At 37.8% G+C, this 24,906-nt stretch overlaps 1 protein-coding gene across 1 annotated transcript in view; it reads right to left on the bottom strand.

The window, feature by feature from the left end:
- The window catches only part of PLD4 (phospholipase D family member 4), a 420,480-nt gene extending 397,447 nt beyond the window's left edge, over positions 1-23,033 (bottom strand). The window contains exons 1-2 of the mRNA XM_044074359.1: positions 22,884-23,033; positions 1,893-1,991 (exon numbers count right to left, since the gene is read on the bottom strand). Of these exons, the coding sequence (XP_043930294.1) occupies positions 1,893-1,952 (60 nt within the window). The 5' untranslated portion in view covers positions 1,953-1,991; positions 22,884-23,033. The remainder of the gene's footprint in view (positions 1-1,892; positions 1,992-22,883) is intronic.
- Between the last annotated feature and the right edge of the window lie 1,873 nt (positions 23,034-24,906).

Below are 24,906 nucleotides of genomic sequence, written 5' to 3'. Positions count from 1 at the left end.
TTGCATTTTATTAAGTTGCATTTGTAAGTAAGATGATTTAAAAATATAAAAATAAGGATGAAACTGTGTCACATATGGTTTTCACATTTTTAACATAGAATATGTTTTAATTCACTTATAGTGCTTTTTAATTTTCTGGCACCCCCTGAAGTTATATATATATATCAACTCCATGATTGCATCAACTTGAAAAAGGGAGAGACTCCCCCAAAAAGAGAATAGTTTCTGGGACAAATTGCCAACAGCCATTTCCTGTGGAGGAATTCCAATCATCAGTGAGTTAAACCTTGGGCAACTGAAGCTTCAGTGTTCAGCCTTTGTCCGCCAGTAGGGTTACGGAATTACAGGCAGTCAATAGTACCAGACATTTCATTTTCATAGTTAGTGTCCATAAAATGCATACTGATGCAAAACCATTTTATTAAGTTTACATGAATAAGAGCAATATTTAAAAGCTTTCCCTGATTTTGATCATCCTCCCCCATTATTTTTGGATATGTCCAGAATTCTTAAGCAAAGAAACTGAGGCATGCTGTTATCTGCATGACAGTGCATGTTTTACTGGCTTTCAAAGCCAGTAAAACATTTCATGATCCTGCACTTTTTTTCTCTAACTGGATGTACATGGGGCAGATAAAGCTTCAGGCAATACAAAGAATTATGGCTGGGTCACTAATCATATTTTATTATGTGTTCTGAACATGGATGGCAAGATTCACCTCTTGAGCTTCACTCCAGAGGTGAACTTCTTGGTGTTCATGTCTTTGTCATCAACCTCCTTTTTCCCATTTTTACATGGGGGTGGGGTGTCACATCAACATTAATCATTGTGACCAAATCAGATAGAACCAATGTCTACACTACCAAGTGGCTAGCACTGATGTGTGAAATACATAACAAGCTGGTTATGATCACAGACCCAGTCATAATCTACTATTTTTGTGAAACTGGTAAGTAAACTCTTCCATCCCATCACAGTTGCTTTTTAGTCATGACCCTGATAAAAGCAATATTTACCCAGTATGTTTTGGAGGGGTTCACTTGAGAATCTCGAAAAACTGAAATACCAAATTTCAGTTTTCCGAATTTCAAATCCCGAAACCTTACAAGCCCGAAACACCACAAGCACAAAACTTAAAATCCCGAACATACACCACAAACACGACACACACATACACATACACAGACTCTCCCCCCACAATCATACAATCCTAAAATACAAATAAGCAGGGGGGCAAGCCCCCCTGCACCCCCACCTCCCTTACTTATATATTCTAACTCCTAGACCGCACAATCACACACACAAAGGCAACTCACACCCACACATTTCACAGCCCCTTGCACACACACATCACAACCAAAACACACACACTAACATACACTACAGCCCATAATCTACACACTTATACAGACTTACCTGCACTTAGATCCATTCATACACAGCAACACCAGAAGCTCTAAACGTTGGGATTTCGAATTTCACTCTTCTGGTGTTTCACACTTTCAAGCTTTTGGGCTTAGAATTTCGGAAAACTGAAATTCTGTATTTCAGTTTTTCGAAATTCTAAAATATCACAGTACCATTTTCAGATACATTTTGCATTTAAACTGAACATGAGACATTTTGCAAATACAATGATGAACTTTTAGGACATGATTTAGAAGGAATATGCCTGCTTCTCATGTAGCTAAGTCAGTTTATTGCATTTTATAAAAACATGACACAAGTCAAATATACACCTTGTAATAACATTTTTTCTTAGTTATGTCCCGTAATATTTTGGTAATGCAAAAGTGTATTTCTTTTTTGTTTGTATATCATTTCTTTGCCTTTTTTTACTTACCATTACTTTTTGTTGAGATGTGAACCTAACACAAGCATATATACATACCTCTTTGCCATTTGTAAAACTGGGAATTTGTGACCATTTGTGTAAATATTTCAATTTCATGGCTTTTGGTAGAGGATATGGTTTCTTCCTAGGGTCTATCTGCAATATAGAGAAGTTAAAATGTAGTTACCATCTAAACAAGAAAAAAGCAGATACACTTCTCATCACAGTCCCAGTTGCTGTATCAAGACTACACAAAACAGGAAGAAAGCTCGTCTGTGGGCATTCATTGTGGTATTATGTAAAAACTTGTGTACATTCCCTGAGCCTGTCAATGCAGAAACATACAATAGAAAACTGCTGAATGCAAAGTTATAATGTTTAGTCACCTCAGCAAAATATTTTAATGCATTATCAAACCACTGCAACCATGGCATACTAGCTGCATGTTTTCTCTGGGGAAAATTCAGATTAGCACTCAGCTGTATAAAGACATTTCTGTAAAGTTGTCAGGAGAGAAGAACCTCTCACCTTATTTTCCATGATTTTCTGCAATGTTCAACAGGAAGAGTGCTTGAACCATTTAATTAACTCCACTCCATAAACACTGTTCTGAAACAGGAAGAGTAACATTTCCATGTTTCTAGCCATTTTTTCTTACCCTCACTAAAGCTGTGCCATCTTGTTTTAATTACTCCATATGTGCAAAACTGAACCTCTTGTACTGGTATGTAGTTTTTTATCACAAAATCACAATTTGGAATGCAAGACTAAAATATGAAGCTCCAGGTGAAATTGCAAATCCTGTACTTGTGAATTCTGACAGATGGGAAAAATCCTTTTTTGAATAGTTATGTGATTATCCCTCTCTCCAAAGTGGAGTGAGAATATAGAGTTAGAAGGTATACATATATGGGACAGAGGAGAGTTTGCTGTCCTCCAAAAAATATATTCATAGTAGTTAATTTGCAATTTTTGGGCAGTCCCGAAAAAAAAAATATTTGCAACTATAACATGGAGCCATAACATGATTATATCATGTACCACATCAGTTAAAACAACATCTGAAGAACGTTCTGCTATAACATAATATAACATAATTATACTAGTTGCAATTTTAATAAATATTTAAAGTATTAAAGGTTTAAATAATAAAATATTTTGGAAGTACATGTCACTAACAATTATCTAACTATTATTAGGAATATCAGTGAATTTTACATGTAAAAGCAATGTTAATATAAACGTGTGATAGTTTAAAAATAATTACCAAATGCTTTGGGGAAATCACAACTTAGCAAACCATCACTCACTCCTAAACCTCATTATAACCTCCCACAATTCCAATATCGCCTATATCTCCACCAACAAACCAACCTTCAGTGACCACTACACCATAATATTTGGCATACAAAACTTGACAATCAAGCATCCTAATAGATGGTTTCCTTCAGAGTCAAGTGTCCCTACAAACTTTCCTGTCTAAAAGCCCAACTATCTTCCATGGACATGTCACCCATACTTTGCTCGTCTGACCCCAACATAGCCACTAATCAATATTCTCAACTTCTCCTAACCCTTCAGAATAATTACTTCACCATAGTCTCCATATTATTTAAATATACCAATACTGCTAGAGCATCTTCTGCGTGGAGACATGCGTGAATGGGCGTACCTTCGTTGAAGGTTGTGCATCAGGCCTGGCAAGCTGGTATGTAAAAATCAACTGCCAATCATTAGCGGACCGGAGTTCTGCTGTGGCGACCCCTAAGTGGGAAAAGCCGAAAGACACAAACAAACCAATACTGAATGGCTCACCAAATAATTGAAAACCTTAATGTTATTCCAAGATAAAGCCTGCAAAAACTGGAAAAAAGATCCCTCAACCACAAAAAGAGAACAATACACAACCTTATGGAATATCACCAAGTAAGCAATCCATAGGCAAAAAGCCAAATACCTCAGATCTAAACAATCCATACTCCTATACTTTCCTAGACAATTCTGTAGTGAAGTAAATAATATCTCTGGGAGAGCTCTTCCAAAGGAACTTTCATCACAAGGGCATTTTACCTATCATGCTGGCTCCTGTTACCTTCTGACTTCCTGAAAGAATTCTCCAACCTCCTTTCCACACACATTCCTCTCTCTTCTTCCTAAATAGAACCCAGCTCCCTGAGAACATTCCCCATTCTGCTTTACTAAAATCAATACCAAGTAAATTTATGCATTACTTGAACAAATCCCACTTGACGCTCCCTCTGAACTAAACAACTTGCCCTCTCAGTTTTTTTATCACTGTAGAGTCTACATTGTTACCCCCCCCAAAAAAAACACACATTTCTAACCTTAACCTTACAAGTAACACCATCCTACAATCTAGAAGTCAGCTTTCATCAGACACAGTCCTAAAGATCAAAATCCCTCCTCAACCACCCAGTACTGGTTCATCTCTGCACTACCTAGCCTCAGAAAAATATTTGAAAAACTAACTTTTAACCAACTTACCTCATATCTGAGAAAAAAACATCACTTGCTGTCCAGTAAACAATATGACTTCTGGTCAGGAAGGAGTACATTGACTGCACCACAGACTCTAACAATATGCTCACCAATGTGGATAAAGGAGATTTGACTGGTGCCATTTTCATTGACCTAACCATAACCTTTGACATGGTGGACCACTCAGTATTACCAGACCAACTTCTAGATATTGGCATCAGCACTGAAGCTACACAGTAGTTCCAAGGCTTCCAGATTAACAGAGCCTTTACTGCGACACAAGGATCAATATTTGCCCTGATATTCTTTTCTATTTTTATAACTGAATTATCCCTTGACCTACCCCAGTTATAACCACTCATATCTGATGATATGGTTACCTACAGATCCCACTGATTGCAATCCAAACCCAGCAATAAACTGACCTTCGAGACATAAACCACTGGGTCACCTCCTAAAAGCTTCTTAACCTCAAAAAAAAAAGGATATGCTCTTTGGTACTAAGAAAAGGCTTTCAAAAGTTCCCAGCTCCCTCAAGCTTCTTGACCAGCACAGCAGCCTTAATGACACCATCACTTCATTCGGATACCTAGGCATCTGGTTCAACCAAACCCGTAACTTTCAGGAGCATAATGAAACTTTTAGATCTAAAATCAACTACCTCCTTTCCTGGACTCATAAAATATCTCATTTGCTTTCATCACCAGCAAGGCACTGCTCACACAACTTGAGTGTGGATTACCCTTGTTTTCTACCTCCTCATAACAGAAGCACATTGACACTACAGACCTTATTTATTACAATATGCAGCATTCCCCTTACCTTGAACGCCATCATCATCATCAACCCCACTTTTCCCATTTTCTACACTGAGTCAGGATGCTGTGCCTACTGTCACCGTCTCTCTCATTTCAATTACACTCTCCTACCTTCTTCAGGAGTTAGACTGTTGCAGGTATTCTTTCACGCAATCTATCCATCTGTTTGCTGGATACCCTCAGTTCCTCTTGCCTTCTTCCTGTCTGTCCAAAGTCTTCTTTGCTATATTGTCTTTTGCTTTCCTGCACATATACTTGAACCACCGTAATCTATTCTCTTTGATCTTTTCTGCAATAACAGCAAGTTGGGCATCTACTCTAATGTCCTCATTGCTTCATCTTTCTCACAGTTTGCATCATTCCATCCATCTCAGGCACTTCATCTCTATCACCTCAAGCTTCTTCACCTGCTCTGCCTTCTCTAACCAGGTTTCTGTACCATACAGTAGTACTGTTCACAGCCCTGTTTTGTACACCTTTCTTTTCAGCTTCTTTGGCATTTTTCTGTCACACACTACCCCTGACACTCTCTTCCATTTGGTTGCATCCCCTCTGATTTTAGCTTTGACCTCCTCATTCAGCCTTCCCTTCTCTTCAGTCATGCTTCCCAGACACTTAAAGCTGTTAATCTGTTCCACTACCTTCCCTTCCACCTCAGTTATCAGCTTCTTCAGAATTCCCCCATTTCCTGGCATTACAACTGACATATCTATACTCAGTTTTATCCCATGTGCCTTCAGTTTTGCATTCCATTCTCCCATCATGTGCTGAAATTCTTGTTCAGAGCCTGCCTGTAATGCCACATCATCCTCATGTAGAAACTTTGTTGATCTGACTCCTTTGCAAATGTAACTATGAAAAGCAGTGGTCTCAGAGCTGAACCCTGACACACACCCACTCCCACTGGGAATGCCTCTGTGAGTCTGAACACTGTTCATACTGGTATCACTGGGTTTTTGTACATAGCCTGTACTCATTCTACCAATGTTTCTGAAACTTCATACCACCACAGGACTGCCCAAATCAGCTTTCCTTGGGACCTTGTGATATGCTATTTCCAAGTCTGGAAATGCCCAGCAGGACTCCTTCCTCCTCTCCAGCTTCTTCTCAACTGCCTCACAGCAAGCATCAGGTCAGTTGTGTTGCATCCTGATCTGAGTCCAACTTGCTCATCTCCCATCTTACTTTTTACTAGTCTGTGAATGTATCAATCACCATCTCCACTACTGTCATGTAGTGTGACAGAAGTTTGATACCATTGCACTGTCCACAGTTGTGAATGTTCTCATTGTACTTGCACACTGGCACTAGAATGCTTATTCTCCAGTCATCTGGAATATACCTTATTCTCTCCATATACTGCTATGTGCACTCACTGAAGCTATTTATCCCCTAATTCACCCATCATCTTGATTATGTCTGCCATGACCTCACCGGAGCCTGCTGCTTTCCCTAACTTTATTTTCCTTAGTGCTGTTCTTACTTCTCCTATGATGAGCTCTTCTTCTTTGTTGTCTTTTAGTACAGTTTCTGTGGCGTATTCTTTATTCAGCAGCCGCTGAACGTACTCTGTCCATCTGCCTTTGATGTTCTATGACATGTCCCTTATAAAGGGTGTCTGATGACTATCTTCTCTATCTTTCTGTTTTGGCCCTGAAACCTTTTAAAGCTTCTAGTGCCATTTACTGAGTCATATTCTAGAAGCTGGTAGAGTGTCTCTGATGTCTTGTTCTTTACAATTTCAACTGCTGTTTTAGCTTCTTTTAAACACCATACCAGTACAAGCCAAATCCTTCCTACTTCTGGGCTCCTAACTATTCAAATTCCTTCACCAAAATTCTTCTTCATTTACAATGAAATCTATCACTACCACTCAACCTGCAACCGCAGAAGCCGGATACAGTAGAAACCTACTCTCTAAACCCAGTCAACTAAACCACATAGCTCTGATCCAAATTTCTTTACTTGCTCCAAAACTGTGGCAACTTCTTCCTCGTTCTCTCACCAAACATTCCAACTGTTCAAAGATCAGGTCCCAGCTCAAGCAGTTTCTATTTTAGCAATACAAATGCAAAAACAGAGGGGATATCATTTAATCATCACTAGCCTGCACTAATTTAACTTCCACACTCATCACCCTGTTTACACCACTATGTTTCTGCTTCCTGTAAATATATACATATAATTTCTCTGTTTGCTTGCTCTCTCTCATCTTACTACGTTTACCTTTCTCAGTCCCTTTGCCTCCTTGGATTCTACGCCTTTACCATTACTTATCTCTTGCTTTGTTCTCTAAACTCTTTGTGTTACCCCTGGCAATTTCTAGACCTAAACCTTCTACTCACTCTTTTCTTGGAACTCCTCTGATTCCATTTTTCTGCATGTAAAATGTGTGTGTGTGTGTGTGTGTGTGTGTGTGTGTGTGTGTGTGTGTGTGTGTGTGTGTGTGTGTGTGTGTGTGTGTGTGTGTGTGTCTCTCTCTCTCTCTCTCTATATATATATATATATATATATATATATATATATATATATGTATATATGGATCTACTTCCGTCCATCGAATGTTCACATAACAGAAACTAAAACGAACAAGACGAGGACAGCGAAATCACTTAAGACCAAACTTATGCAAAGCTGAAATTCAGAAAAATGAAAACACCACCTGCTGTATTTCAACACAAAAAATCTACCTTGTTTTACATTATGTCAGGGGAGCAAGCCCCCCCCTGCACCCAACACACCCCCTACAAATTATATATACCAATTCTGAGATCGCATTACAGTGGGGAATTTCTGATCCTGACTGTACCACGACCTGCATTCATAAAGCTCTGAGTGTTGTGTGAGTGGTGTTTTGTTGTTCTGGATTTCGGCGTAGTAAAGGTTCATTCTTGTGTGATTACTCTCTTCTTGTCTCAATCATTTTAGTTTCTGTTATCTGGTAATTTGCTAGAATGAAGTGGACCCATATATGTGTGTGTGTGTGTCTGTGTGTGTATGTGTGTGTGTGTGTGTGTGTGTGTGTGTGTGTGTGTGTGTGTGTGTGTGTGTGTGTATATATATATATATATATATATATATATATATATATATATATATATATATATATATATATATAGATATTATATAGATATTATATAGATATGTATATATATATATATATATATATATATATATTGCTTTTTTTAAACATAGGGTACAGTTACTATTGCAGAAATTAAACAGGCTTTCCTCATTAAATCATTAAATATCATCTAATAATTAACACTAATGTTAGCAGTTACAACATCACTTACAAACTTTTACTATTATATAATGATTATTTTAAACTCAAGGTAGGATTCATAAAAGAATGACATGAGGCAAATAAGATCTACAGGTAAAGGTAAAACATATACTTTAAAGCCATTTACAGAGTGCACTTTTTTATTATACAAGACAGACGCAGTCTTATCAACTAAGTTACTCCAAAGTATAGCATAAGACAAATCTGTTGTAAAGTATGAGGATCTCATTCTTTCTTCTGAAAACATAATTGCTCAAGTAAGACAAAGTCAAGCACTGAGTTTCAGAAATGCTGCTCTTACATTCGCAAAATCCACAAAGAAAGGAGAAAGTCAAATGTCTTACTTTTGTGAAAAAAAAATGCATCTTTCCATGTTCCCTGAGTAATATCAACCTCAAAGGTAAATATAATAAGGAGGACTGGGTGAGAAGGTGCAACCCTCTACACTGGTGAGTAAAAGGGGGCTTGTCACTGATATAAAACATTTAATTCGGACATGTCTTTTCAAGATTCTGTGATCACTGACAGATAGGTGCCATTCCACATAGCTGGTACTTCTCCACTAAGGGGCAAAGTCCATTCTCCCTGATCTGTGCTCCTGAACTTTAAGTTAAGGAGAAAAAAAGAAAAGTTTTTTTTCCTGACATAGCAGCGCTCAGCTCTGTAATGAAGAACCAAGTTCCAGGTCCATTCACCAATCTGTACAGACAGACATCTGAGTTTCAGGCTTTATATCCTTCAGAATTTCTAACAGCATTATAAAAAAACACTAATCTGCTTTTATATGTAACAAACTGCTTTATACAAAGTAGCAGTAATTTGCTACAGTTACAATACAGCCCACTAAGCACTTCAGTATTTCATCTATGAAAGTAATTACAGTATTGGCATTTATTTCTGAATGCTGGTACTGCAATAAAACCTCATTAGCAGCAACTGCAAACCATGCTCCCCAACACTTTGCATTTGGTGCAGCTGCACAATTTGTCTCGCCCTAGCTACGCTTTTGTGCATAGGGCACCTGCTGCCTCCAGGAGAGCAAAGCAAGTCAAGCCCTGGTTGAATTTTATATGTAAAAAGAAGATTATTCCAGAGATGGGGAAAGCACAAGCAATAATGTGCCCCTTTCAACATCTCTTATTTATTTGTTGATGGAGATTCAAGTCTTTTGATCACTTGACAGTAGAGCCATTTGGTTTGTGGAGGTGTATAGGATCAAGTAGTTCTGGATCCTCAACAGTATAAAACGCTTGACATAAATCACCAAGTAGGAGTCAATAAGTGACCGAGTATTGGAATGGAGCTTCAGGTTTGTTTTGGTAGTTGAAGTGTTTTAAGCCCAGTGATCTTTTTAGTTAGAAACCTCTGGGGTCTTTATAGCTGCTTGATGGCTTAGATAGGTATAGACTAAAAAGGACGTTAAATTTTATAATTGATCTGATAAGAGCAGAGTATAAAGTAATGATGACTTCTTTTGATTCTGATGAGATACCTTTAGTTATTCATTCAGAGCAGAGTGTTTTCCTGGACTCAATAAATTGATTAATGTAAAATGCTTACTTAAATATAGAAATGTGCACAGTATTTTGTTAATCAATGTATTATTTTATTTATTATATAGATTTTATATTGTCCGCGGTGGTGGTGCTGCGGTAGCGTTGTCGCCTCACAGTAAGACGCTGTTCGGTTCGATTCTCAGTTAGAGCGTCTTCTGCATGGAGACATGCGTGAATGGGCGTACCTTCGTTGAAGGTTGTGCATCAGGGTTGGCAACTCGGTATGTAAAAATTAGCTGCCAATCATTAGCGGACCAGAGTTCCGCTGTGGCGACCCCTAACCGGGAAAAGCCAAAAGACCCATTCAATATAGATTTTATATTGTTGAATATAATAGGACGTGACTATAGGAAGTGACATAATTTGTAGACAGGTTGCTTTTAGTTTGAGTGTTTAATCTCATTTGGTAATTTGTACTTATGTCGGTATTTTTAACTATATATATATATATATATATATATATATATATATATATATATATATATATATATTGGAAGTGTTTAATCTTTTAATTATTCTGAGGAAGTTCCACTGTTTAATAAAAAGGAATGAAAGCAGTAAACAATTTTGTTATTCTGTCCTGGTGATCGCACTTTAGTCTCAGTACTGTTTTGATTACGTTTGGTTTGTATTTTGGTAGTTTACCCAGAGTTCAGGTGTTTTTTCGTAGTTATCAGCTAGATAATGTATACTTATTAAGAGTTTTCTGGGAAAAGAAAATGGACAGTATGCTTGAAATCTACATAGTCAAATGTAAAATATTTTGTATTTTATTCTACAAATAATTTTTTCCAAAATTAGTTTACTTAGCTCCAGAGAGTAACCAAAGAATTAGCAAAGTTTCATTCTTGAATTTTGTGGTATTTTTACATTCAAGGGTGAAGGACAATTATGAAAGGTTTGCTTCCCAGACTACAATATCAGCAATTCACCCCAAGTAAATTCTTTTTAATGCTTCATTGTCAAGCAATACAAAACACAGTTCTATTAAGAAATGTTAGCAAGGTAATATTGGAGTGCGACTGCAGAGATATTTTTTATTTATTTAACAAGTCCGACTGGGACAGTGCTCATTTTCAGTAGAGAACCAGGGAGAAACACTCCAGATGCATGTCTTTGTAATGTGGGAGGAAACCAGAGCACCGGGAGGGAACCCACACAAATGAAGGGAGGACATGCACACTTCACACAGAATATACCCCAGCCGAGATCATACCCAAGAACCTCTTGTTGTGAGGTTACAATGCTAACAACACTACCTGCTGCACCACTGTGCAGCTTAACATTTTCCCAAAGTATACATCCTATGCTTTAAATGTGACACATTTATAGGTTCATAGGTTCATAAGTCAGTACTAGGCTAACGGCCCTAAGGCATATACAAACCTAGCCATAACAATTCCCTGGCTATGTCTTCCCAGAATATTTGTTTCCCTGGTCCCCTGTCTAGCAGGGTGAGTGACGTGATCCCCAGGGGTGAATTTCCTATCTCCCATCCAATCATCAAGGTTCCTTTTGAAAAAGGCCAAAGAGGCACTCAGCTTGACATGTATGGACAGACTATTCCAGAGTATGGGGAGTCTCTGGGTCAGGAACCTATCCCTCCAGCATGCTTTATTCATTGTGATGACCAGGTTTAGATCCCTGGAGCATGTGGCTCTGACGGATTGGGATTTCTTTAAGTGTAGCATGTCCAACAGCTCTGGGTTTGACATGGCCTTGTATGTTAAGCAGGGATCACCTCTGAGTAGGCGATATGCGACAGAGTATAGCTGGAGTTTTTTTTAGACGGTCAGCATAGGGCATCTGCTTTAGGCCTGTGATTCTTTTAGTGAGGTATTTCTGTGGCCTTTCCAGGTGCTGCAGATGTCTTGTGAGGTACATACCAAACAGGGCATTGTACTCTATAATGGGTCTAATGAGGGATGAGTACAGTGGGACAATGACCTCCTTTTTTCTGGATGAAAAGCCCTTAGTGATGAGGTGTGCCACATAGAAGGATTTCTTGACTGCTGTGGCGATGTGGTTATCGAAGGTGAGACCACTGTCCACCTGTATCCCTAAGTCCCTTATCACACTTCCAGTGTTTAGTGTATTGCCACTGTGATAATTCTTGGGTACATGTTTTTTCCCAAAGGGGATAACTATACATTTCTTGGCATTTAGCTTGACCCCATGGCTCTGGCACCAAGCATCTGTTTCTGTAAGGCCATTTTTAGAATATCCACATCATTTGGAGACTTAATAATGGCTCCCAGTTTTCAGTCATCTGTGAACTTTGTTAGCCAGAGTCCCTTAGTGCTGGCCTGTACTTCAGAGAAGTAGATGCCAAACAAGAGTGGTCCCAGGACTGAACCCTGAGGTACTCCACTAGTCACTTGTCTGGAGTTTTATTTTGAGTCAGCTACTTTTACAGTGTGGGATCTGTCAGTAAGCCAGTTGGCAACACATCGAGTGATGTAGGGATTAATGCCCAGCTTAGTAAGTTTATCTATGATTCCAAAGTGGGGGATGGTGTTGAAGGCCTTGGTGAGGTCGAGATAGGCTGTGTGGACTGCCTTACTCTCTTCCACGGCTCTGGAGACTGATTTGAAGAAGACAATCAGGTTGAGGAGACAAGATCAGCCCTTTATGAAACCAAACGGGGTGGGGTCCAGTGTTTAAAGATTACAAGTTCCATGATAATGCGTTCCATGACTTTACAGGTCAGGCTCATCAGACTGATGGGACGATAGTTCCCGGGATCCAAGGTGGATCCCCCCTTGTGGAGTGGGATAACTGTAGATGTGCGCCACTCATTGGGCACAAAGCCTGAAGTGAGGCTATGATTAAACATGACACTTAAGTGAGGTGCCAGTTCATTTTGTAGTTCATGTAGTACACAGCCCAGGATGTCATCTGGTTCCATGGATGCTGTATTCGTAGCTTTGGAGAGTGTGTTTTTTACCTGTGTGGCCATGATTACCAGAATTTGGCAATCTTTTGATATTGAGATGGGCCCTTTAATAGGTGACGGGGGGTGAAGTTGGCACTTAATCAATCTGCCAGGATATTTGCAATATCCTTGGGATCAGTATATTTAATGCCATTCTGTTGTAGCTCAGAGCAGATCTGAGCATTGGCATTTAGATATTTGGCATAACTATAGAATGCCTTGTGGTTGTCCTTGGAATCTTTGGCAATTGTATTTTTGTAACTAGCTTTGGAGGATTTTATGAGGGATCTCAGCTTCTTAAGGGAGTATTTTGCATCCTGGGATTTTCCTCTTTTCTTCAACAGTTTCTTCCTTCTGTTGTATAGTTTGTTTATGGCAGGGTGGAAATATACTCCAAAATACTTCCCTCCACTAAACAGGGAGTCTAAAATATAAATAAATGAAAGATAATGGAGCAAAAGACTAATATCACAACCAGAGTAATTGTGTAAATTATAAAAAATGTATTAATTAATGGATGAATTTCTTATGGAAGAAAAGAGCCCTGTGAAACGAACCATTAAATGACAGGTACATTTTATTGCATTTATTTGTTAATTAAATAGCTGCGTGGCTCATAGCAGATCTTTTGTATGATCAATGTGAGCATAGGCATTTGAGATGGGTCTAGGACTCTTGCACGAACGCACTTTTCACCGAATTGCTAATGGGCGAGCATACTTACGTGAAAATGCTTTTCACCGAAGCAGCATTTTTGCATATGTATGCCTGTTGTGCCAGTCATACTACGGTGCGGATAAGGGAAAATTCCCTTTTCCCCACTGTACTGTGATCTCGGAGTGAGAATATTAAAGTAGGAGGATGGGGACGCAGCACCCCACATGGCGGGTGCAGGGGGGCTTGCCCCCCTGCATAAAAGTAGATTTAATGGGGGGTTTTTTGTTTTTTTTAACACACTTTAGTGAAAGCACTTTTTTGGCGAAAGCGCTTTCGTTAAAGTGTGTTTGGTGACAGTGGATTCGGACTGTTGAAGTTTCGTTCAACAGTCCTAGATCCATTTGAGACATATACAAGAAATGAAATATGTTGAGGTGTCAGTTTATATAAATATAATTATATTACATTCAGAAATAACAGTATTTTCATATAGTGACGGATTAGATAAAAATGCTACAGATGTCAGTTACATTCAAATAATAACTAACATAGTTGCAAAAATGCAGTGATATAAAAGTAAATCTGATAATGAACAGAATTAGTACAAAACAGACAAACTTAAATGAAATCAGGATTTTTTTTTCAATTTAAAATGAAGGTATAAACAAAAAATGTTAATGCTATGTCTAAAGTTCAGTATAACAAAATGATTTGTTTTTTTGTGGACCATTTAGTACTTTAAAATCAAATCTGTTTAATAAAAAGGTTCACTTTAAATTTGTAATCTTGAACATTTACATATCAAGAAGTGAAGAAAAATGTATTAATAATTAATAAAAAAATTATGTATTTAAGATCATTTCACCTTATAAGACCACTCAAACTGTTGTCATGATAATCCACAAACATCCATCAATTACAAATACTTATTAACTTTTTACACCTTGCATGCTTGATAGTGACAAAAACAGCCACAATAAAGTATTCTAGTTTGCTTTATACAAACACACACTAGTCCTGCTATGGTAGGATAATGACTGCTTAACTATCTTAGCTCAGCAGGTTCGGCTCTTTTCAACCATACACAGCCTCTACCAAGTAGTTACAGCTACACTGTTGATTGTCTGCATCTTTGGTGTCTGACTATAGAAAAAAATAATAATAATAACAGTAACAATAATAGCCAACATAACATATGTCAAGTTTGTTTCACCTACACAGTAGCCGCAGTAAAGTGTCATAGCTTACTTCCATAAATACACACTGGTCTTTCACACCACGTTAAAAGCTATTTCAAATGAGCAGATGAGAAACAATAGGTACTTTCATCCATAGAAAGACCCCTCCCTCACCAGCAGTTATAGTCAATGTGTTGACTGTGTACACTTTTTATTGTTATGAAAAATGTACTTCATTTGATAGCTTTGGATCAAGTACACAAAACTGAGTGACGATCCCTAGGATTACACCATAAGACCTAGCCATGTGTTGCACAGTTTAAAAAAGTAAAATCCTGATGAGGTAATAAGAAGAAATGTTAGCCCATCTGATAACACACAAATTCAATATGAAAAATCTATATAGAAGTAAAAGTCAGTTGAAGAAAAGCTGCTATTAAACAGCTACTAATGCAAATGTTTCTGATGGTAGAGAATTATGCATTTCAGTTCGTCATTCACAAATGCAGTGCTAGTCCTTGAAGAATAAATGGTTTGTGTTTCATTAAAAAACAGATGCACTAATGATACTGCCATAACATTTCCTGCACTGGATCGGCCACGTGTTAGAGAATGGCTGTCAAAACCAGCCACAAATCAACAACACATTAAGTAAGTCAGAAATATTTCACAATCCAATCTTTTAGATGAGACTGTGTCATAGTAATATGCAACAATGGCTGTATAACGGTTGTGAAGTTATACATAATGGCTGACACCACACAATCAGTCACCTCACCAGAAATCTAAGCATATGCATGAAAATTACTTTAGCATACCCTGTATTAAAAGTGCTATACAAATACAGGTTGCACTTTCTCTCTTCTGACATGTTTTATTTTTATTTATTTTTATTTTATACCATGTGAACCCACTGAACCCAAGTGTCCCTTGTCTGGTTAAGTGACTTGTTCACAGTCCCACAGTAGGCAAATAGATATGAATGCATTACTAAAGTCATTAATGGCTAGGATCACCCATGAAAGCAAGGGGAGTGTACATTACATATTCAGTAAGAAAATAGCCAGCAGCCAGCATTTCACGAATGCATTTTCCAGTAGTTTTGCTACCCCCTTTGCCAATCACTCTGTACTATAATATACACAGCCTATGTTTGCTAATGTCACTTATGACATCTCACAAGGACTTGTCTAATTCCCTGACTGCACATATTTTAAAGGTTTTTATTTTACTATGTTGGTTCTTTATGGGCTTTTAGTTCTATTTTATAATTAGAGGCATCAATTTCCTCCATTCTAGGACTGTAGTTCTTTAAGTATCACTTCATGATGTGTACAGAAGACCCACAAGTGTGTACTACCAAATAAAAAACTGCAAACTAAACCATTTCCTAGCACTCAGGTGTTTGTTCAACAAAATATGCATATTCAGTGAAGGGCAACCCATAATATGACCACAAACTGTTGCAGACTGGTTTCAACTGAAACTCTGGCCTCTTCAGTGCAACAACAAAAAAATCCACAAAAAAGTACAGACCTAAAAAAATAAATCAAATCACATGTTTAGTATATGATGACCTTCCCCAAAGAGAGGGAACATGTTCATAAATACAAGTCTGTAAAGGCATATAGCTATCCTTATGTTTGTAACTTAGAACTATATGTTACATCACCTGGTTCCGTGGCACAAAGAGATGGAACTCTGACTCTGTTAATTGTATAATGTAATGGCAATGAAACTCTGTATACTGTATATTGTTGTGTGAATGCAACCCTGTACATTGTATGTAAATATTGATTATATTTTACTCCTCTTGTCTTACCATAGATGTTTGCCATCTCTGTATACTGTATGTGCTTTATGACTATGCATGTCTATTATTTTATGTCAATTTGCACTTTTTTCCATGAGACTCCACTGGAAAGGGGTCCTATTGCCCAGTCCTGGTAATCAAATATTCTTTTTTTACTACTAGAGGTTAGCAAAAGTTAATAAGCTTTGCTATCGTATTTGCGATTGCTACAATTGCAATTTTGGGAATAAAAAGTCCAGAAGATCATAGGACAGGAATGTCGAGGACCACAGGAGGTGACAAAAGTCAAATATTGAACCTCCCAGCACTGATACAGAAGCAAGTGCTAACATAGGTCCAGAATGGGGGGGGGGGGTCAAGTCCTGCTGTTTGCTCCTGTGGTACACAACATTCTCGTCCTATGATTTTCTGGTCTCAGTATTTCCATATTAGCAATTGTAGCAATCACAAATACAGTAGTAATCCATTAATAATGTTATGGGAAATATTTTTCCAGCAGGTTTAAATAAATATAGCATAATTGTTACTAAACTTTTAATCATTAGATGCCAATAGCAATGAATAGTTCTATGCAAAGCAAATTTATCGTTATTTTTAAATTTTATACATAGTTTTTGTCTTGTATATGGGTAATTCTTTCTTATAACTGGAAAATATCCATTTTGTTTGGTGTGATACTTACAAGTTACAAATATAAGGAGAGATAATGTGCATTTTTAAAGGCCTACATTTCCAAACATGCTCCACTGTCTCTTTATTTAGAGGAGGGTCATCCAGTTCTAGTTGTACACACGTGAAGAAAGTAGAAATTTCCCAAAACAAAGAAAACAGTTGTGGTGTACACTTAGAAACTGCACAAGAAATGGCTTCCTAATGAAAACAGTCATTAGCATTCTGTTCTTTGGTATCTTCTGACTCAGGCGTCTGACGGTCAGGGAATAGAAACTCAGCAACTGTAGAGCAGCCAGCAGGTATTTATAATGAGATGTAGGATCAGAGTGGACAATAAGAACCACCCAACCAAGTATTGAAGACCAGTGCTTTCTGATCATACTGTGTAAGGATCCAAGACTAGCATATCCTTATGTGTCATCCTACAGTGAGTGGGCAGCCTATGTAATGTGTGTGGAATATAAGAATTACAAGGGCAACTTTTGCTGTCATATTCAGTACTCTGACTGCAACTTTTCTCACTGACTAAAACCACTGTAAGGCTACTTCAGGAAATTCAGTTATAGTACATTCTCATCACTGAGCCAAATAGGGACAATGGAATGTACCATGTAGTAAGATCACATGGTGGGATATTTTGATAGAAGTCCTCAGGGTCATTAAGAGCTATCAAACTCCATGTCATGTTTCTGTAATCAGCTTATGGGGTCAGCTTAGTATGTCCACAGACTAACTAGAAACCAGTAATGAAACTAGTCAACTATATAAGCTAAAATGAACAGCAATCCTGCTGTATTTATCTATATTCAGTCTCAGCAAGCAAATAGACATCCAGTCACAATCTGTAGAGTAGATGAGAAATACTGGTGGTATTACCTTATATTTGTCTGATGGCAGAAGTCGACAATTAGATTCCTTACTCTGTCCTTTTAATAAATTTAACAGTCTAACTCTCCCTTTCCCTCCACATTTATCCATGTCATTTGTATTAGCACCATGATTTCCTCTCCAACAACTATTCAGATAGAGTATTCTGTAAGTTCACAGTTCTTTCCATGAAGAAATATATTCACAGACCAACAGAGTAGTTGCTCCCTCTAATCTGCTGCATATGCCCCCTTTTTCCATCTTTTCTGATCAGGATGACACTCTCTAATCTCCTGAACATGATCTCACTCCTACATATCATGTCACCCTTGTTCCTTCTAGTAACCTATCAGAAGAAGTTCAGCTCCTCTATTTTCATGCTATAGTCTTTTCAATTCAGCCCACCCATCTAGCAGTTTTCCTCTGAAATGCTACTAGCAGTGTGATGTCCCTTTTCTTGTCAGACCTCCAGACCTGCATACAGTACTTAAGATATGGCCTGAACAGTGACCAATAGAGTAGGACTATTCTGTCCTTGCTTCTGCAGTATATGCCCCTAAAGATACAACTTATCATTCTGCTTGCCACTGCCACTGCAGTCTCACCCAGATCTTCATGATCGCATGTAGGTGTGACAACCATCCCCAGGACCATTTGCTAGTCTGCTGCCACCAGTTCCATCCAAATAAAATGCTAAAACCTCAACTACTATCTTTCAGCAAACTTACAAAATCTTTCCAAATCCTTCCTCAGATGCTTGTTGCCTGCATCTTCATCTCCTACACCTATCTTTATATCATCAACAAAGAGGTTGCTCCAGATATGTCTGAATGGAATGCTTGAAAAATATCCCAGGACTGACCCCTGCTGCTCTGCTCTAGGCAAGTATCTTATTCATGACATTGTATCTCTCACTGCAACCCACATTGCCCCACCCTTCAACTATGTTGTAGTACAGTTCCTCAGTCTCAGTCCCACCCCCACCATGGATTGTTAATTTAAGCAATAAAGAGCAGAGTAATATGCTATAATGGGAATGCTTAGTAGCATACATCTCAGCTGTCCCTGATTTTGCAGAACATCCTTGATTTTGCCTTATAGCTTTGCCCTGTCCCTCATATTTTTTTTAATTTTCAGATAGATCATTGAGGACTACAGTCAGTTAATAATGCCAGACATTAGCAATTTCCTACTTCCGATTGTTCAGAAGACTGGTGTTGGTCCAAAGCCTTTTGCGCTATTACCTTTAAATTGGATTAGAGTAATATTTAAAATTTGTTCTTGACTTCGGACCTTTGTCACCCCATTATCTTTAGCTCTGCCCAGAATTCTTGAACAAAGAAGTTCAGAGGTATGCTTAGTAGAAAGGTGAAAGTGGTGGAGTTTAAGAGGAAGTACAAGGGTAAACAGAAGTGGGGTATACAGTCAATTGAAAGTGTCATGATTTAAGGATGCAGAGACAGAATGGCAGGGCTCTGTAATTCATAGACATAAGAAACAAAGGTGTATAGGTTAACAAAGGTGCTCAGGGATGTATAGGAGAGAATGCATTCATTATATCGAATGTTTCGAGCATTGAAGCACAAAACATCGACCATACAAGGTCGAAACACACAACAGTGAAAGCACTGAAGCCAACATCTTTGTGGGGGCAAGCATTCCTGTGCCACCCCCACAGCCACTGCTAATTATATATACCAACTTTGAGATTGTACTATAGTGGAGAAATGCACAACACGCTACTGACTATTCAGTGCTACCAAAAATCAGGTAGCAACATAGCTTCAGTGTTGTGTATTACAGCTTGTGTGGTTGAGGTTCTGTGCTTTGATGTTTGAAGCATTCAATATAATGAATGTATTATGTGAAGGAAAGAGAAAAGGCTCCCTATCCGAAGTGGTACACCCATAAATATAATTGCCAGTTTCAGAACTCTGAATAATACAGTGAATGGCAAAAGTGAAGCCCTAGCTATACCCCAATACCTGTTCTCTAAATCTAGAGATACTATGTGTCAGAATAGAGGGAGTACCATGAGATACCGCAACCTCAGAATTAGTATATATTCTCCCACTTGCATTTGCAGTCATACACCTGTTTGAATCACAATTAGAGTCTTCAGAAGAGACACTAATAAAATATGTGATGCTACAGAATGTGTGACAGCTGAGTTGGGGTACAGAATGCGTGACAGCTAAGCTGGAACAGAATTCGTGACAGCTGAGCTGGTACAGAATGCGTGACAGCTGAGCTGGTACAGAATGCGTGACAGCTAAACTGGGGTACAGAATGTGTGACAGCTGAGCTGGTGCAGAATGTGTGACAGCTATGCTGGAAAGATGCTAATTGCAGCATTTGGGAAAACTCAGCAGACTATGTTTTCTTCTTTCAATGTATTTGTGCATTGTTAAGGTAGCTAAATAAACACAGGAGTATGAATTTAAGAGATAGTGGTGAATTTTCTTTAAACAAAGACATTGCAGCTAGTAAAAGTGATCACATAAGGCAGCTATGGAAAAAGGAGAGCAAACAAGGAAGAGAAGTGGTAGGAGTTTGTGGTGATTCACCTGTCACATAAACGCATTACTAGTTTGATCAAGTAATTCTCAATGGTGTCTGAATACTGTTACTTGAACATGCATTTACTCGGGATTAAAGTAGCAAATGGTAAGAACCATTTTATTAGAAAATAAATATGTTATATGCAGTATGAGAGTATTACGTATGTGGTCTGCAATAAAAATGAAGATAAAAACTGATCTCAGACTTGTAAAATATTTTCAGACTTATACGTTTTTCTTAAAGAGCAACCTTTCTGATAATCAACGTATGTCAGTCTGCAGATAGTTCAGTTGTGATACTTTAAATTCAATTTTCAAATTTCATTCAGAAAGAACTATAAAACCAAGATCTAAGTACATGAGTTCCAGGTAGTCAGAAACTACTGTCTCACGGTCAGGGAAATGGGCATCTTTTAGCTTTCGCAGGCTGCTGTTCACATTTGAATTTAATTACATGTTCAGGTATTCTGTTGCAGCCTTGTAGAGAGAATAGAGCTGCCACGCCTCACCTGAACATGTAGCTGCATTCAAGCAAGGTGAGGGCGGTAACTGTGGGCGGGAGTGGGAGGGGCTGGGTATGAGAGTTGGCATTTCAAAGAACAATCAGGAGAGGTATTCAGGTTTAGGGAGTAGGAGGAGGATTTAGGGTTAGAGGGCAATCAGGGACTTTAGGTTTAGAGAGGGGGCAATGGAGTTTTAGGTATAAAGAGTGATCTGGGACTTTAATATTAGGAAACAGGTGCAGAGTTTTAGGTTTAGGGAGCTATCAGGGAAATTAGGGTTACAGAACAGAAGAGGAGCATTACAGTTAGGGTTAGGTTGTGGGAACTCAGGTTAGGTTCTGGGACTGTGTGAGATTTAGGGTTAGCATTATGGCTTTGGTAGGGCTATAAAGTTTAATAGTGTCAGGTGCTGGGAGGCTTAATAATTATAAATGATCAGATTAATGGGAATTAGGGTACTTATAATTTATTACAAGTGGCACTGAATAAATGCGTTACAAGCTGCTAGCACATAAGTACATGTAATAGAACCATAAAAACTAGATGCAAATATATATGGATACAGGTATTCGGTCTATTTCATAATATTAAAATCATACATATGACAATGCCGCTATCTTTCAGACTGCTGCAAAAATTTTATAAAAAAATAAAACAGCTGAGCATCTGACAACATTATTTACCTGAAAAATGCTCATTTCTGTTTACAGATTTGGGATAATGTGCTATAATTATTCCTTTTATGGAAAAAATAAACAACATACAGCATGCTTTTACCTGTGTATTACCTAAATGAGCAATCAGATAATTTTTGGATTTGAAACATTTATAAGCATTAGCAGTGATAGCACCAGCTACTTTTCCATCACCTCATCTTATACAAATGTTTGATTTTTATATGAAAATGATAACATGTGGTCAATACTAGTAAGATATATATTTACAGGAAGCTCTCATGCAGGTGCAGTGTCTGGCTAACATGCATATGAAGGTCTGTGAAATCAAACCATCACTCTCAGACCCCGTACAATGAAAAATCAATGGTCTGATAAAATATGTAGCATTCTGAAAGGGGAACTGAGAAGTCAGTGTTTTGATTATTAAATGCTACATCTGGTTTGCTACAGTTTTGGAAACTCATTGAAGTGGTTCGTCAATAAGCACGCAACAGAGGTTATATGAAACCTTGACTGTTCCCATAAAATAAAAGATTTTGTTGATATATATTCTACAATGGTTCGTCAATAAGCACGCAACAGAGGTTATATGAAACCTTGACTGTTCCCATAAAATAAAAGATTTTGTTGATATATATTCTACAAATTTTAGATGAAAAAAAGACATCTTGCCATCTTCTTAAAAGTGTATAAATGCTGAGATAACAATAATGCATTATAAACATCTGCTCATGTTCATGGCAATAGTATTTCTTCACTAAAGGTACAGAGTAATCTTGCTGCTATTTTAAGATACCAACTATTTCTTCTTTTTCGTGTATAGAGGTTATAATTTTGTTTTTATTAGCTGCTATAATATGTAATACTGACCTGCAATGAAGAGCAAAAGGCTGTACTATTCAGATCTTGTTTTTATACTGTATTAGTCTGATAACTACCTGTTGATAATGATTCTCTTGCTTCCACATCCTTGCTTCCTAAAACCACATTATTATTAGTTAACAGATCAAGAAATTAAGTACTTACCTTTCCTGAAGACAAAGGACATTAAACAGCTCTCCTGCAGACAACGGTATAAATTTAGGTTTTCTACTGTTTGTTCCAAATAATGCAGATAGAATCAGGTTTTACTTTATCAGCCTTTGTGATAATGAGGCACAATGAGGGCATCAGTCTGCAGATGGTCTGCTTCCTGTTTTTTCATTGCATATTTACTGTAACATTGATGTTTCGTATTCAAGTCTCTCTACAGAAGGAGAACAGTTAATTTTAGAAACAGAGACTATGAAGAATAAATAATTTATTTGCTAGCTCACTCTGTGCAAGCTATGCTGCTTTATTAATTTCCTCATACGAGACCCTGTTTGCCATCATGCATTACTTAATATCCCTCTCCCTTCCTTTACTAATATTTCAAAATGAGATCCAGTAGAATGTTTTCATAAAGGTTTTGATGTAACATGTCACTCTTCTTATCCTTCTGTCTCCGCTTGATGTAACCATTATAAATACACCTTGTACTTTACTAAGTTTTTATTAATAGTCCGTGTAGTATATTACCACAGCTTACTACCAGTGTTACCTTCCTTTCAGTGATTAAGGTATTTATCAGTACTAGTCACTGCCTTATCACAGTGCCCCATCACCACAGAGCAGTTGTCTTATTTAATATCTCCATGGTGAATGCATTTCATAATCGCCATCGCTATTTCATCCCTACTTAAAGTTTATTTCCTAAGACTCCATGTTTTTCCACATTCCCACTAGCTATCAGACTTTCTGTTACCTGTATAGGCTGGTTTGTTTACTATGGCTATGAGTTATTTATGGGAGGCAATCATCTAGGCAGTGATCAGGGTTATTGCTGGGCCCTAACTCTGTTACTGCTCACTCAGGCTAACGTATGCATACCCCCTCAACAATGGCACAGTAAAACAGACGTGTTTGTGCATGCATCAAAAGCAGCTACAACTTACAAACATGCTGCTCGATAGTGCACATCTCATCCCATACTGCTACAACCTACAACACCTTTTTGTCTTGAGTTTCACACATGCAATGTGTTGAATTATCTCCCTTCCATTATAGGTGAGTTGACATCAGACACATTTTTTTTCCACAATCCCAATTGTTTCCTCCAGACCTCAAATACGTGGTGTCACTAAGGGATGATGAGTCATGTAGGTTACTGTGCGAATTTTCTTTGTTATAACCATAGGGACTGCAGCTTCTAGTACTGAATCCAACAGCTTAACAAGTTGTTTTATTTTGTTTTTGAAGTCAACATCCCATTTTTTGCCTTCTCCTGCATATGTTCATGTCATCTACAAAAATACAGTTCATTTGTAACTTCTGAGCAACAATAATTCATACATGTCAGAGGAAGATAGCAGCTCCATTCTCAGTACTGAAACGTATGACATTCTAACAGAAGCATGCGATTTTCACAACCTTCAAACCCTATCTATTAATCAAAGTTTTTAACAGTTACCACTTCAAATTCACAAACAGACAACAACCTTGTGAGGTACAAATCTGTCTTACAACACAGTAAGATGGTATGGCTGATATCAGGGTGGGCCACATCTTCTATAAAATCAATTTCCACAGCCATTCAGGCAAATAAATCGTATGAATTTGCCCTGTAAAGGCAACTCCTGTCAGCCATTTTTGCTTTTAGGCATGTAAATGTCTCCATATCATATCAGAAGCCTGAAGTGTCAGTTGTAACTAATTGCAAAAGAATATATTTTTAAACATTTTTGCAGGGGGTAACTCTCATGTGAAGGCTTTATCCCCACATTCTCTACTTTTATATAAACTATTTCCTTGGTTACTGTGCTTAAAGGAAAGGTGCAAACAAAGATGTTTAAAAATGTCAGTTTTGCATATCACCCCCCCAAAGGCACTACTCTAATCTTCACTTGAGTGTTTCTCATAAGTTTTCTACTATTAAAGCCATGTTCATATAGTCTAAAATTAGTAAACTCCTCTCTTACTGCAACATTTATTAAGATATACTATTTCTACTCCTGTGCCTCTGCAAAAT

This window comes from Protopterus annectens, chromosome 6.part0 (genome assembly GCF_019279795.1).
Source record: "Protopterus annectens isolate FY-2018-M chromosome 6.part0, PAN1.0, whole genome shotgun sequence".
Taxonomy (NCBI): Eukaryota; Metazoa; Chordata; order Ceratodontiformes; family Protopteridae; genus Protopterus; species Protopterus annectens.
Note: the sequence above shows the minus strand (reverse complement) of the source record. Positions and strands in the feature narration are given on the sequence as shown.